This window comes from Mauremys mutica, chromosome 1 (assembly GCF_020497125.1).
Source record: "Mauremys mutica isolate MM-2020 ecotype Southern chromosome 1, ASM2049712v1, whole genome shotgun sequence".
NCBI lineage: Eukaryota > Metazoa > Chordata > Testudines > Geoemydidae > Mauremys > Mauremys mutica.
The window spans coordinates 257952849-257969484 of NC_059072.1; the positions used below are offsets into that span (position 1 = coordinate 257952849).

The 16636-nt window shown below is 39.9% G+C and overlaps 1 protein-coding gene across 1 annotated transcript in view; it reads right to left on the reverse strand.

Moving 5' to 3' along the window:
- The window catches only part of MYO16 (myosin XVI), a 459803-nt gene that overhangs the window by 274951 nt on the left and 168216 nt on the right, over nucleotides 1–16636 (reverse strand). Inside the window, exon 11 of the mRNA XM_045008050.1 lies at nucleotides 6264–6414. Coding sequence (XP_044863985.1) covers nucleotides 6264–6414 — 151 coding nt within the window. The remainder of the gene's footprint in view (nucleotides 1–6263; nucleotides 6415–16636) is intronic.

The window sequence follows — 16636 nt, forward strand, 5'->3', positions numbered from 1 at the left end:
AAAAGACCTTGAAAAACCATTCTCTCCTGGTCTCAGAGTCTTTTTAAAATCATATGAAAAGACTAGAGACAAAGCAGATTTAGAAGCAGAATATATTGATTCATTTGTTCACTCTCTGTAACTATGGAATAATAAGGTTTAAGGATATTTTTTTTCAAACCACATGATGTGCCAGAAAGATTGTAGTTATGCTATATTGTGTTCCCAGACCCACAGAGAGATGATCCTTTTCTCTTATAATTGTGGAGATCAGATTCCAGAGTAAGCATTTGATATACTTTTTCAAGTTCTTATATTATTATATCATGATTTTGAGATTCTGTGTCAGGACCTAGTTTATTTGTTCACAATGATGAGAATTCAGAACTGTCCAATTTATTTTTTAAATTATGCTTCCTCCTTTCTGCTTTCACTGTAGAACTTTTCAATAGATACCTATCACCTTATTCATATCAGAACGAGGACTGTCAAGTGATTAAAAAATTAATTGCGATTAATTGTGTGATTAAAAAAATTAATCACGCAATTAATCATGATGTTAAACAATAATAGAATACCATTTATTTAAATATTTTTGGATGTTTTCTACATTTTCAAATATATTGATTTTAATTACAACACAGAATACAAAGTGTACAGTGCTCACTTTATATTTATTTTTACTATAAATATCTAAACTGTAATGAACAAAATAAATAGTATTTTTAATTCACCTCATATAAGTACTGCAGTGCAATCTCTTTATCATGAAAGTTGAACTTACAAATGTATAATTATATATAAAAAATAACTGCATTGAAAAATTAAAAAATGGAAAGCTTTAGAACCTATGTGTCCACTCAGTCCTACTTCTTGCTCAGCCAATCGCTCAGACAAACACGTTTACGTTTGCAGGAGATAATGCTGCCCGCTTCTTGTTTACAGTGTCACCTGAAAGTGAGAACAGGTGTTCGTGTGACAATGTTGTAGCTGATATCACAAGATATTTACATGCCAGATGTGCTAAAGATTCATATGTCCCTTCATGCTTCAACCACCAAACCAGAGGACATGCGTCCATGCTGAAGACAGGTTTTTCTCTATAACAGTCCAAAGCAGTGTGGAAAGACACTTGTTCATTTTAATCATCTGAGTCAGATGCCACCAGCAGAAGGTTGATTTTCTTTATTGATGGTTCAGGTTCCGTAGTTTCCACATCGGAGTGTTGCTCTTTTAAGACTTCTGAAAGCATGTTCCACACCTTGTCCCTCTCAGATTTTTAGACCTTGGGTTAAGTGCTGAAGCTATCTTTAGAAATCTCACAGTGGTATTTTTAGAGAAGGAAAGAAGGAACAGGAGGACCCAGAGGCGGATTGAATAAACGGGCTTCTTTATTGCGGTACTTGTTCCCCTTGACCTAATTGTCAAGTAAGCCCTGAACTAATCACATCACACTCTTTAATATATAAATCCCCACATTTACTCCAACACCCCCAAAACTCTTATTTGATAATATGAACACCCATATAATGAATATTCATAGCTATTTAGTGATTATAATTATACCCGCCCTGTTTACTTTTTGCAGCATTAAGCATATTATAGACATTTTTACCTTGAAGATACATTTCTTTGCAATAATTGTAGCCACAAGTTCCCTTAATCAGCAGTTCACAGGGGAGGGAGGAAGGGGACATGACCCAAGCTTGTTTATGTAGCTGGGAGAGGAAGGGGTGTGGGGGAGATAACACTTCTTCACACAAAGGGTATCCTTCAGACAACTATATTTCTTTTGCAACTACAACGCTTATCGCCCTACTGGTTCTTCAGTGGCGGGTCCTTCACTCGCTCCTGGTCTTCGGCAGCTTGTTGGTGGCAGGTCCTTCAGTGATGCCGAAGACCCAGTAGGGAACTGCCATGTGAGTACAAGCCCCATGTGCCTCCCAAAACAGCCTGTTCCCCTGCCCACGTCCTGCCCTCGACTGACTGCCTCAGAACCCGCAACCCATCAACCCGCACCACTCCTTGTCCCCTGACCACCCCTCCAAAACCCCTAATTGCCTCCCAGGACCTCACCTCCTACCCAACTTGCCCCGTTCCCTGTCCCCTGATTGTCCTGACCCCATCCACCACCACCCCAACAGACCCCTGGAACTCCCATGCCTATCCAACCCCCCCCCCGTTCCCCGTTCCTTGACTGCCCCCCCAGAACCTCCGCCTCCTCCAACCACTCCCTGCCCTTTATCCAACCCCTCCTCCTAGCCCCAGCCCGGCCCCCTTGTCATTCTGCTCAGGGCAGCGTGTATGGATGCCGCGTGGCCCGCTGGAGCTCTCAGCTCCACCCCCTTACCGCGCCGCTCAAAGCGGCAGGAGCTGCCGAGCTGCCCAGGAGCAGTCCAGAGCACTGGCACTGGTGGCGCAGCACGCTGAGGCTCTGCGAGAGGTGGGGGAGGGGACGGGGGAGCCTCCCCAGCTGAGAGCTCAGGTGGGCCAGATGTGGCCCACACCCGCTATAACAACAGAAAAACCTCCCTCTCCCAATTGCCCAGCCCTTTAACAACCGGTTCCAAACTGGCTTCTAAATTTAACAACCGGTTTGCGCGAACCAGTGCGAACTGGCTCCAGCTCACCACTGCCAACAAGTACCTTCTTTGCGTTTTGTCAAATCTGCAGTGAAGGTATTCTTAAAATGAACAACATGTGCTGCGTAATCATCCGAGACTGCTATAACATGAAATATATGGCAGAATGCAGGTAAAACAGAGCAGGAGACATACAATTCTCCCCCAAGGAGTTCAGTCACAACTTTAATTAACACATAATTTTTTTAATGAGCATCCTTGTCATGGAAGCATGTCCTCTGGAATAGTGGCCAAAGCATTGCAGGGGCATATGAATATTTAGCATATCTGGCATGTAAATACCTTGCAATGCCAGCTACAGAATTGCCATGTGAATGCCTGTTCTCATGTTCAGGTGACATTGTAAATAAGAAGCAGGAAGCATTATCTCCTGTAAATGTAAACAAATTTGTTTGCCTTAGCGATTGGTTGAATAACAAGTAGGACAGAGTGGACTTCTAGGTTCTAAAGTTTTACATTTTTTGTTTTGGAGTGTAGTTATGTAACAAAAATCTATATATGTAAATTGCACTTTCACAGTAGAGCTAGCACTACAGCACTTGTATGAGGTGAACTGAAAAATATTTTTTCTTTTGTTTATCATTTTTACAGTTGAAATATTAGTAATAAAAATAATATACATTGAGCACTGTACACTTTGTATTCTGTATTGTAACTGAAAGCAATATATTTTAAAATGTAGAAAAACATCCAAAATATTTAATACATTTCAATTGGTATTCTATTGTTTATTGTTTAGTGTGATCAAAAGTGTGATTAATCACAATTAATTTTTTTAATTGTGATTGATTTTTTTGAGTTGACTTTTTTATGGGTATAAAAGCTATTAGGCCATCCTCAAAGGTTTCTAAAATGTGTTTATTATAACTTTTCTCTCCCAAGGAGGCATGGGGTAGGCAGTCTGGCTTTACATGTCGAGGAATAAAAAATAGAAATTCTGAATATACAATTCTCAGATAGTTTTATGTTAAATGTGTGGCATATAGGGCCAATTCCTGATCCAAAGGATGTCAGGATAGGTTTTGCACCCATACAGAATAATAGGATGTTATAGTATTTTCTGTCATTTGGGATGCCACACATAATGTAGCCATCCAAAATTCATGCTGATAATGCTTTTATGCCATAATACACTATCGTGGACATGTATAAACTAAATATCCAGCTCACTGTGCACTGTCTTCAGAAGTAATCAAAACTGTGTGAGGGGGAAAAAAAGGGCTGCACGTCCCCAAGATATACCATCCAGCCAAGGTGAAGGAGAAGAATTTGATGATGTTGGCCCAGGAAACAAATAAATGCCATAAAAGCTAGATTTAAACTCAAGTAGTAAAAAAAAGACGTACATATAAGAAATTCCACATGCATTAAGTTCGCAAATGAATTGACTGGGGGTTAAACACTTCCAGGGCATTTCCAGTTTTATTCTGTTCACCTCCTTTTTCTGAGCATACAGATGAGTTTATTCTATTTTTTCCTTCTTGCCTCCTGTGTCTGACTTGTATATATATATTATTACGGGTTCTCAATACCTTAAACTATGGAGACAGCAGCTCAAAACTAATAATCTGAATGGTCACTGAACATTCTCAGCCATAGATATATTAGAAGCTAAATGCTATCTTATTTTTAATATTAACAATGAAGTTTTCTATTTACTCATTTGACAGTGTGTTTGTGTGTTTGGGAATATATAATTGCTCATAATCTGTTTAAATGGCTTAGTAACAAAATGTTAGTAATTTTCACTATATCACCAGGAGTAATTTTATTTATTAGTACCATTAATAAGGCAGTATGCATTCTATTTTCCATGCACAATATTCTTCCAATCACTACTTTCCCCTGCATGTTTCATCTAACATTACAGCAATAAAGAAGAAAGCACTGAATATTGTACATTAGAAGTTCACATCACATTATGTGGCCAACAATATGTGGCACAACAGTTCTATGCCAAGTCTGTTTTCAAAAGAAATGGCTTAATCAAGCAAAAAGACTAAGCAGTTTTGCTTGTGGAATGTAACACACAGCTCCTTTTCGTGCCAGAGAACTCAATCATGTACAGGGGAAAATCTCCTCCTCATAGGATGACCAGATGTCCCGATTTTATAGGGACAGTCCCAGTTTTGGGGTCTTTTTCTTATATAGGCTCCTATTACCCTCCACCTCCGTCCCGAATTTTCACATTTGCTGTCTGGTCACCCTACCTCCTCAACTGATAAGAACAGAAATTGTCAACTATGCCACTATGGTGATTATTCATATTGCCTTCTTGATCTAGCTTATTGGGTTCAGGAAATTAGTTGAGATAAAAAAAACATATTTCAGCTAGAAAAATAAAAAAGAATCAACAGTCCCCAATTGTTCATCTGACCTTATCTGGATATGGGGATTTTGTTATTTTGTATATTAACATTTTGTGCTTGTGTGTAAATCTGAGCTATTATAAATTATTTTTAATTTCAAAACCAAAAATAGTGTTATATCTTTCAATATTAAAAATGTATATTCCAAGACTAAGTTCAAAATCTTCTCTCAGATCCCCTGAGGAAGGCCTAATCTACATGCCATATTGCCTATGAATGTATGATATCCTTGACATGCACCAGGTGAAATATCATGCTGATCCATTTTAATAATATATGAAGATAAAACCTGAGTAATGACTCTGCATATCGTAATGCAATATTAAACAGAACATGATTACTTCCAGTATAGGTTAGGATACAAACATTATGGATAAATTACACTGAATCCTTGTTAGATATATCACATTTGCAGTCCTATATTCAAAGCTTTTATTTTTAATGTAAAGCATTCTGTCTGTTATGGAAACATTTTGCCAAGATTCCTTCAAAGAAACTGTATTCAACAGAAATTTCAATTCTCAGCTTGCACAATAATAAAAATTATGGTATTTAGAAGGATTAGTGCTGAGTACATTATAGAAGTCAGAACAGCTTCATAAATACATAGCCTTCTTTAATGTTGCTTGTGATCTATATAATGGAGACATTATTGGCGACAAATAGTTTGGAATGTATAGCAAATGGCAAGAGATTCTGAACAAACTATCTCTGTCTCTCAACTATGTCATGGACAGCCATCATTGTATTAATGAAGGAAGTAAAACTAGCTACAGTCATATAAATGCTAATATTTGATTACACATAACAATATTTTCACAATATTGTTATGAGCTGGGTGAAATCTCGTTATGGGATGTTCAACTGTGAACTCACCAGTAAAGAGACTGCATAGTTTATGTGTTAATAAAGCACTGTGTATATAATTATAGAAAGAGAGAGGGGAAAAAATAAGAATTTCTTTATTTTTCTATTATTATTTGCAATTTGGTACCATGCAAAGGCCCCAAGGTTTTGAGTGCCTGACCAATTATTTAAAATTTCAAAACCAAATACATCTACTGATCACAACTATGTCTATGGAATGCAGTGAGAGAGGGGGTCTTTCAGGTAGCCTGATCCCAAGACATTCGGGTGTAATCATTTTGAGAATTATTATTGGAAAATGACTATAGCCAAACTTATAGCATGACATTAATTACATTCCTCTGTTTTCTTGTTCATCAAATTTTAAATTTCCAGATCCAAGACATTTAAGAAACTTGACATGTACCTGTTCAAGTTTGGTTGTGTCAGTCACTGTGATATTGTCAAATGCGGTGTCTTGAGACTGCTGCTTACATAAGGCTTTTGTTGCATCTTTGAACATGGTGTCTTTCTCCAGCAAACTGTCTTGTTTGGCAATCGGCAAAGCCAGGGGATTGCTACAGAGAGAATCAATAAAGCAATTAGACTCCTTTTGAAGATGCCTGACAAACAGAAGATTGCCAAGACTGAGAGGTATGAATGTGGAACTAAAATATAATTCATGTCTGAGACAGTTGTTCCTGATCCAAAAAGAAACATAAATTGGATGAGAACTGCAGACTGTTCACTGGTCTATGCCAAAGATACAGTGGTCTTGGCAAAACACTTTGATTTAAAATTCACTTTTATGCAAGTCTGCTTCAGAAGAAAGCTAAGCAACCCAAATAGAATATGCATGAGGTTGTATTTGATAGTGCTAGGTTGGCAAATCAATAAACAATCTGAAAGCTGAATTTAAATGTCTGATTAACTACCACAATAGTATTTTGAAAAATGATATATTTAAAAACAATTTGATACACAGATATTGTCATTGCATTAAATTAAATAAAATTTATAGTTTTTGATAAGCAAATAAGCTATATTTAATTTGTATTAAAACCTATATATACAGTTCCAGAATTAGTAATATAATAATATGTAAGGTGAAAAAAAGAAAATCTCTGATACCTACAATGACTGCCAACGTACAAACACTCCTCTCTATGAGCAGAAGCTCTTTTTTTAAGTCCAGTGCTTGGAGTTTCTCCCCCCCATATTTACACTCCAGAGCACACCACACTTCTAAAAAAACCAATGTCGGCCATGCAAGCTCTCACAAGATTTCAGATACGTCAAGCACCCAGGACACTAAACACCAGCGGAAGCCTTGGAATACAGGTGAGTTTGAAAAATGCCACCACAGTAAGATCCAGCAGAGGAATTACTGACCCCAATTTCCCCTGTTTCCTGGATAGGTCTCCTTTGACCAACCACAGTGAAGGTGGAGGTAACACGGAGGAAGGAAGACTACATGGAAAATAAAATCCTGGCCCATTGAAGTCAATGGGAGTTTTGCCATTAACTGTAGCAGGGACAGGATTTCACCTGCAGACTGTGTCCTGGCTACCCAATAAGAAAGGAAGGAGGGTTGACTCCCAACCCTAATAGTGGCCCCAATTCTTATTCAGAACTGCACTTAAGCACCTGCTTAACTTTAGACAGGTGCTTACGTGCAGTCTTGAATAGGGATGCACTTAAGCATATGCTAATAGCTTTCCTGAATCAGGACCATTTTTAGCAGTACTGTGATATTAAAACATTAGTAAATAATAAAAGTGCCTTGTCTATAGTAACAAATAACTTCAGTGCTCACCAACAGAAATGACACATTACATTTTATTCCACGACAGCTCTAATTCAAGGTATAATCTTGTTAAGGATTTTCCAGAGGCCATATTTTGAAAGAGCTTATATTTTTCAGAAAGCAATGCTCCTAGTGCTGATGGTCTCACACTTTTTTTTAAGGAATGGTGTGATTAGTAATATCAAAACCTAATTTAAAAATATTATTACATTTTATGCCAACTTCCCTTTTAATGCAACTTTTCCTGTTGCCCACAGCTTTCTGCAAGTCCTTTTGGGATGGGATTTTTAATACTTAGCCTCAGCACAAAAGCTAAACTTTTGATGGAAAGTTTGAGCTACATGACCACAGGCATTTTCAAACTAATTTTCTGGTATTTATTAGGAAAAAACAAACAAAACAAAAAACAAAAACCCTTGGTTTAATAATATGAATGTTTTCCCAAATTTACAAGTGCTCCCAACATATTCTAATTAGAAGTTGTGCTCAAATACAGTGACCATCATTAAAATCTTCACATTTGCTATTTGCAAGGTATAAATATTAATATGGTATTCCCTTTGTAAGTGTTCGCAGCTACAAGATCTTTCTGCTGTAACATTCCTCCTTCCTCATCCCATCCCAACCCTAACTTTTGTAGCACACCCAACCATCCTCAGACACAGTATGTGCACTTGTAGCATCATGTTTAAAATTAAAGTGTAAGCTCTTCAAGGCAGAAAGATGAAAAGAAACCGATTTAGGGGTTGCAGATAGAAGCTGGCTACAGCAGACACCTTCAGGCAGCAAAGTGCAAAACTTCCGTCCACTCCGTTCGTGATGAAGTAGGTATATTTTCAGTTTTAAAAGAAAATACCACAATAAATTGTGGAGGGTTCATTACAGTACATTTTTAACATTAATGACATACAGTACTTTGATAATTCAGTACGTATGAGTAGTAAATAAACTGCAGGCTAGGTTCTTAAACAAAAGCTGTGTAAAATATATTGATTTATGCCTGCATGCCACACAAACTGTTTGTATTTAAGAGATTTTTTAAAAAGCCTTTAGATAAAAGTGCTGGAATATAATTTATATTTCAACAAGAACATGACATGAATTCCAACCAAGGAAAGACAGAATAACATATCGTATAAACAAATCTCTTTGATTTAGGTTCAGAAAGATACTGAGAACATTAAAAGAGATAGGCAACTTAGCTAGAAATATGATCTTTCCACCAGTCACTTTTAGTAAAATACCTCTATAAAAATTAATTGCAGGTAAGTCACAAGGTGAAATCCTATGTTAAAAACAGTGCAATTGAAAATCCAATTATAGCACAGTAGAAAGAAGATCTTATGTTAATGCAGGTGTGTGGTTAAGCATGAGCAATCATCTCCAGAATGTTGTGCTCTGCTACCAGATAATTAACCACAAAGGGAGTTATGTGGCTTGAGGCAAAAGTGAAGATGCACACTGGACACAAAGGTCAGTTATCAAGGGTAATCTACTTGAACTAGGTTGGGCTACTGTTATTGGCACACATTCCTGGAAAAATCCCAGTGTGCTATACAAACAATAGTCACCTTAATTTTTAACTACATGAGCCATCTGTATATTAGATTAATTTGTGGATTTTTATTTTTAAAATGTGCTGCAAAATATCACCTGGGTTATCAATTTCTAGCATTTTTACACTGAAAAGATTATATGTATAGGGATGTTTTGGAGGCTGACATTCAAAGATATAACAGTGGTTTTACAGTGAGTGTCTAAGTTAGCATAGCTGTTAACTAGGCAGAAAGTTATCCGGGTAGAAAACTTTCTTTAAACGCAGATATAAATGCAGAAACAGACTCTTATGTCTTATAACCTCTGTTGGAGAGTACTTCTCGCCTGTACAATTTACATCTTCCTCATTGCCTGATCAAATTTTGGTTCTTCCAAACTGTTGCAAAATCAAGTAGAATGTGTAAACTCCACAATCCCAATAAATTTAGTTTAGAGTTTAAAAGTCTTCACCAGCAAAGCTTTCAAGTCTTAATTTCCATTTCTTTCTTTTTTTAAACACCAGAGAAATTAAAATACAAACTGTCATATAAATGTAATGTTTGAGTGTTTAAATTACAAATTTAAATGCTCCACCAGGAAATACAAAAAAATAATAACCACCTTCTCATTGCAATGTTGACTCAGCCAAATTACAACTGTTGTATTTTGTATTTTGTATTTGAGTGTTGATTAAAAATGTATTCATTACTATGCTTAATATTTATACTGTAAAATATATTCCAGAAAACATACAGTATGTGCAATGTGACTAAGTTAACATTGCTCTAAGAACCATTTCCTGACTTCAGAGTATTTATCCATCATCTAGTACCATTACAGGACACAAGCCCTTAGATGGTTCTTCGAGATGAGAGTGCTCTACTTCAGGTGCATGTGTCCCCCACACACCTCTGATTGGGGATTTTCATTAGCAGTGCCCATTCAGCCCATGCATATGCCCTAGACATCCTTGTGTCCCACACTGAGATTATATAGGGCTGTGCTGGCAAACCGCCTCAGTTCCTTCTCCACCGCCAGTCTCATAAGGAAAATACAAAACAGAGGGGAAGAAGGGAGGGTAGTGGAGCACCCATAAGGACCCATCTCAAAGAACCACAGTTACTGTACAGGGTAAGTAACCTCTTTGTCTTCTCTTCAGAAGTACCTCCAAAAGGAGAAGGGAGCTTCACAATCAAGTACGTAACTGAGGAAAGAACTGAATTGCAAACTGCTGCATCCCATCTAGAGTCACTGATTAGGGCATAGTGCCTGGAAAAGGTATGTACCAAGGACCATGTAGCAACTCTGCAGATCTCAGATACTGGGACATTTTGAAGTAACAGCCATAGGTGCAGACTGCAACCTCATAAAATGAGCTGACACACCAGGAGGAGGTGGAATGATGGCAGCATTTTAACAAGTAATAATACATCCAGAGATCCATTTTCACAGACTCGGGGCAGAAATAGTAGATCCTTTAGATCTATCTGCAAACAAAACTTCTAGAAGAGATTTTTCTCAATGATTTAGTCCAGGGATCGGCAACCTTTGGCACGCGGCTCGCCAGGGTAAGCCCCCTGGTGGGCCAGGCCAGTTTGTTTACCTGCTGTGTCCACAGGTTCAGCCAATTGCAGCTCCCACTGGCTGCGGTTCACCGCTCCAGGCCAATGGGGGCTGCAGGTAGTGGCGAGGGCTGAGGGATGTGCTGGCCGCCACTTTCTGACGCCCCCATTGGCCTGGAACGGTGAACCGTGGCCAATGGGAGCTGTGATCAGCCGAACCTGCGGTCGTGACAGGTAAACAAACTGGCCCAGCAAGGTAAACAAACTGGCCCGGCCTGCCAGGGTGATTACCCTAGTGAGCTGTGTGCCAAAGGTTGCCAATCCCTGATTTAGTCCTATCTTGGTAGAAAGCTAACACCCTCCTGACATCTAGAGTGTCAAAATCAGCCTCAAAAACTGAATAATATGGTTCTGGAAATAAAGCTGGTAGATAAATAATCTGATTCAGATGAAACTCAGAGAATACTTTGGGAAGGAATCTGGGGCATACGGAATTCTTGTCCTTGCAGAAATGAGGGTCTGCCATTAAGACCTCAATATCATCCACTAAAAAGGCTGTCTTCATAGACAAGTTCAATGATGAACATGGTTCAAAGAGAGGTTTCATGATTTTTTATGAACTAAACGGAGCTCCCAAACTGGAGTGGGGACTTTAACCTGTTGAAAAAGCTTTTTCAGACCTTTCATGAATGTTACAGTTGTAGGATGAGCAAACAGTGGGAACCCATAAATTGTGGGATGAAAAGCTGTTAAAGCAACTAAATGAATCTTGAGGTAACTAATTCACACCACTGTTTTCTTTAAATGCAGCAGAACCAGTGGAAGCGGGGCACATTCGTCAACAACTTTCTGGAGCTGACAGCAGTGACTAAATATTCTCCATTTCTGAAGGCAAATATTTCTTGTAGATTCTTTCCTACCAGTTAGTAATATTTGCTGTACTCTGCAGAACAGTCTGACTCTAACCCAAAAAACCACTGAGGAGCCACGTTTTGAGGTGGAGAGTTCTCATATTGGGATGCAACAGTTGACTGGTGCCCTGTAAGAGGAGCTGAGGAATGATTGGAGGATTTATCACTGGACAGAGAGCTAGGTAAAGTAGGTAAGGAAACTATGTCTGCCTTGACCATGTCGGGGCTATTAGGATAACTCTGGCTTTGTCCTGTCTGATCTTGTTCACCACCCGGAGAATAAGAGGTGTAAGAGGAAATGCTTCTCCACCTAAGGGAGGAGGAACGCATCCCTCAATGATCTGCAGCCTAAGCTTCCAATTGAACAGAACAGGTGGCATTCCTTGTTTGTAACTGTGGTGAAGAGGTCCACTTCTGGGAACCCCCAATATGCTGACAAGAAACTGGGAGTCCAACTCTCATTTGTAGTCTTGTTTAGACCATCTGCTGTGATGTTTTGCTTGCCAGAGAGATTCTTTGCCAAAATTCATAATGCCTTATCCACCAGTTCCATAACTGTATTGCTTTGGTGTGGGCAGAGAGCAGATCAGACCCTTTCCTGCTGGTCAATGTAAAACATGCAGGCCACATTGTTGTCATGATTTTGATAGACTTGTATCTGATGAGAGGCATAAAATGAAGGCAAGAATTTCTGGCTGTCCTAAACTCCAACAGGTTGATGGTGGGGGGGTCGGTTCTTGGGGCAATCATATTCCCTGTACCATATGGGCCATATGCACCCTATCCCAACAGAGATACATCTCTAGCTACAGTTATTATTGGCACCAGTTGGAGGAAGAGAACTCCTGTACCTACATTGTGATAATTCTTCCACCAGTCTAAGGAGTGTTTCACCTGTTGGGGAACTGACATCCATTTATCTAAGCCTGTGGTCTACAAACTTTTTCAATAGCACCTCTCCCTTATCTGGTCTGTGCCCCTCCCCTCTCCGGAAGCTGGGGTGGGGTGGGGGAATGAGTGGGACAGGATGGGGGAGGAGGAGTCATGCTCTGAGGATGGGGGTGAATGGGGCAGGGAGGGAGAGAGTGAGCTGTGCTGGGGCAGGACGGGGGAGGCACTGGTACCTTTCTTGATGGAGCTGTCCCTGAGTGCTCCGCCAGGCTCCAGCTGCTGCTCTTCCCCCGCCCCACACACACACACCCCCGGTGGCGGAGGCCAGTTACAGCAGATAACTGGACTTTTAATGTCTGATCAGCAGTGCTGAACAGGCACTGCCAGGTTGCCTTTCCAACCAGACTTTCAAGTTGAAAACCAGGCACCTGGCAGCCCTAAGTCTGGGCTTGGGGCCACGTCTGGGAGCTGCAGCAGGAGGGGAGCTGTGGCTGTGGCTGGGCCGCAGTGGAACTGGGGGCAGAGTGGGGCTCGGTGGCACTCCCTCCCTGCCCCCCAGAAGGAGGGGTTTCCAGTCAGTGAAGGGTCCCCCACTTCCTGAGAGGAAGTAGTTAGATCAATGGAAGAATTCTTCTGTCAACCTAGTGCTGTCTACACAGGGACTTATGTAGGCTTAACTATGTCTTTCAGGAGTGTGGATTTTTCACACCCTTGACTGACACAGTTAAACCAACCTAATTTTCTAGTGCAGACCACGCTGGAATAGCAGCAAAGAATCCTGTGGCACCTTGTAGACTAACAGACGTTTTGCAGCATGAGCTTTCGTGGGTGAATACCCACTTCTTCGGATGCAAGTAGTGGAAATTTCCAGGGGCAGGTTTATATATGCAAGCAAGAAGCAAGCTAGAGATAACGAGGTTAGTTCAATCAGGGAGGATGAGGCCCTGTTGCACGCTGTAATAAGAGCTCATAAGAAGGGTCCCTGAAGAGGAAATGGGGAAGGGCAATGAGAAGGAGGGAGGAAGGAAAAGTGGATGATGTAGAGCCCATTGTTATTGCTTGCAGCACCACTTCAGCCAACATGATACATTCCCAAGCTTGTTGGAAATGGAGGAGACAGTTGCCAAGCAGGGGGAGATGGGGAAGTAATTGCAGCTAACAGGCTAGAGAAAGGGGAGGGTTCAAACTGTCGACCATCTTGTCAAAACTGATGTTTTTAAGAAGAAGCCTGCAGTTTCAGATGGATTAAAGCAGTGTCTCTCAACCTTTCTAGACTACTGTATCCCCCTTCAAGAGTCTGATTTGTCTGCCAAGTTTCACCTCATTTAAAAACTTACAAAATCAGACCTAAAAATACACAGGAACACTATTAGTGAAAAATTGCTTACTTTATCATTTTCACCATATAATTATAAAATAAATCAATTGGAATATAAATGTTGTACTTACATTTCAGGATATAACATATAGAGCAGTATAAACAAGTCATTGTCTGTATGAAATTTTAGTTTGTACTGACTTTGCTAGTGCTTTTTAGGTAGCCTGTTGTAAAACTAGGCTAATAGATAGAATGGAAGACCATTGAGTACCCTCAGGGGAACTCGTATGCCTGGTTGAGTATCACTGGGTTAAAGGATCTCTTTCTCTGGAACCTCTGCCTCTTTCTTGGAGGTTCCAAAGGTCTCTTCAACCCAGAGAAGTGCAGTGGGCAGCATCTTTGGGCCATTTGCTATCTACTGAATTTTCTTTTGTTCCCAGGGGTGTAGATGCCCAACGAATACAATGTGGCTCCAGAGTCTTGCAGTGTGTGGAGCAATTCATTGGTATTCTCCACGAACAACTTCAGTCCATAGAATGGGAGATCCTATTCTATTCTGGACTTCTCTGGGGAAACCATATACATGGAGCCAGGAGGCCCTATCCATCACCCCTGCTGTGGACATAGAACAAGCCATGGTAGCGTCTAAGGACACTAGTAACTGTCCCTCAGCAATAATAGTTTGGAACTATTCCCTTTGGTCTGGAGAAATGTGTTGAATAAAACACTGTTTGCTCTTTCAGCTATGGGATCTCTCTGCCTCCTGAATACCAGAGGAACCCTTAGCCTTCACTGTACCATGCTTTAAGTGGAATCTTCCAAAGCTATTGACCTGTTTGGACAGTGAGGTCTTTTCAAGGCAGACTCCTTAAGAGGGGAATTATAGCTTCCCTCTTGGAACCTTTAGAGGAGGCCTCTGAAGCATTCCCTTTCTGGGGCATGCTGAACTGAGATAAAAGTGGCAAAGACTGATGTAAAGGTGGGGGCTCTCTTGACCTGAATCCAAAGCAGCTCCATCATTAACAGTCACAGCTTGCTTCCCCAGTTCTGTCTTGCCCTCAACTTGAGGGATAAACAGAAATTACACTTCTGTGGGATGCGTGACTCTGCTAAACAGTGAAGGTGCTTAGCTTAGAGTGTCCATCACTGATTGAGATGGCCTTCCAGCATGTGAGGCAGAGTTTAAAACCTACTGAACTGGGCATATCCCTCTCAGGGAAAGAGGGCTGAGGGAGGAAATAACAAACAATCCTCCAAATAAAAGTCAACTAATTTATTAACTAACTGAAAAAATGAAACTAATTTAAACTAAACTAAGGCAAACTGAAGTCACCAAAGGCAAAGAAGCCAAGGCACACTCAATAAGGACATGCTAAGCTGTGTCTCAGTCCGAGGTGGTTGAGAAGGATCTGAGAGTGGTTCACTGCATGGCCCTATATAGCCTTGGTGTGGGTCGTGAGGATGTCTAGGGTACACATGCAGGGCAAATGTGCACTGCTAATGAAAAGCTCTGATCAAAGGCACATGGGGCATACACACACTGAAAATGCAGCATCAATAGGGCCACTATTTGGATTTCTTCTTAAGATAACTTCATGCCTAAGATTTTTATATTTTTTAGTAAAATGATACCAAGTATTATAATGCTATATTTTGCCTTTTAGCTAAAACAAGCAAGGATAAATATTTATCATATAAAAGTCTGACATACAATATGAAATCATCTTTTTAACTGGGTTATGCTCCACCATTCTCTTGCATGTTTATTCATGAGTGATAATGCTTTATCAGAACAATGAGAAAAACTCAGATCAGATGGTAACACAAACAGTAAAGGTACATCACAAACACATTTTGTAAATCCTGAACTACTTGAGGTTGCTGGTACAATCTGAATATGTGGAGAGGGAAAGAGCACTTACATATAATCATTATTGGCATTTCTTGTAATTTAGCTTCCTAATCTATCTCTTGTAAATCAGATATGTTAAAACTACTCAATGGAAGAACAAGAAAAGAAACATATTCCAGTATAGGAATTATTGCTTCACAATCCCAGGAATTTAGCCAGCTGAGCCAAATGATTGCTCATCAAAATCATGTCTGCTTGGTAACCTAGCATAATACAAACACACTGACAACAACACTTTTCTCTTTAATTGAAGAGTACATATTGACCATCAATTCATCTGTTCATGCTGTTCTGGACAAAATCAATGCTGTAATTGAAACCCAAATTGGACAAATTAAATTTGGTTGCTAGAGCAGGGACAATTGACAATAGATTTCTAACATTGACTCCTTTTTTAATATTGTTCAAAATATTACTTTAACAGCTCTATTTAAGTACACAATCTTCACCTGTTACAATGGAAGAACTCTCTATATGTTACAGTTACAAAATATTGTTTCAGTTTACTCTTACAGACAGCTCATCTGAATCATACTACATATCAGAACAGTAAAACTCAACAGGGTGCAGAACTGAGCATGCAACAAAAGCAGGAAGGGAAAGATAAAGTTCACCCACCATTTGCTGTGGCCATGATCTTGATTAAAGGAACAATTGCCAGATTATTATTACTTGTATTGTGGCAGCACTGAAGATATATCTACACAACAAAGAAAAACACCAGCCAACTCAGGCTCACAGGACTGTTTCATTGCTATGTAGACTTTTTGGCTCTAGGTGGAGACTGAGCTCTGAGACTTTCCCATACCTCCGGATCCCAGAGCCCCGTGGCCTGAGCCTCGCAAGACCGAATCAGCTGACGT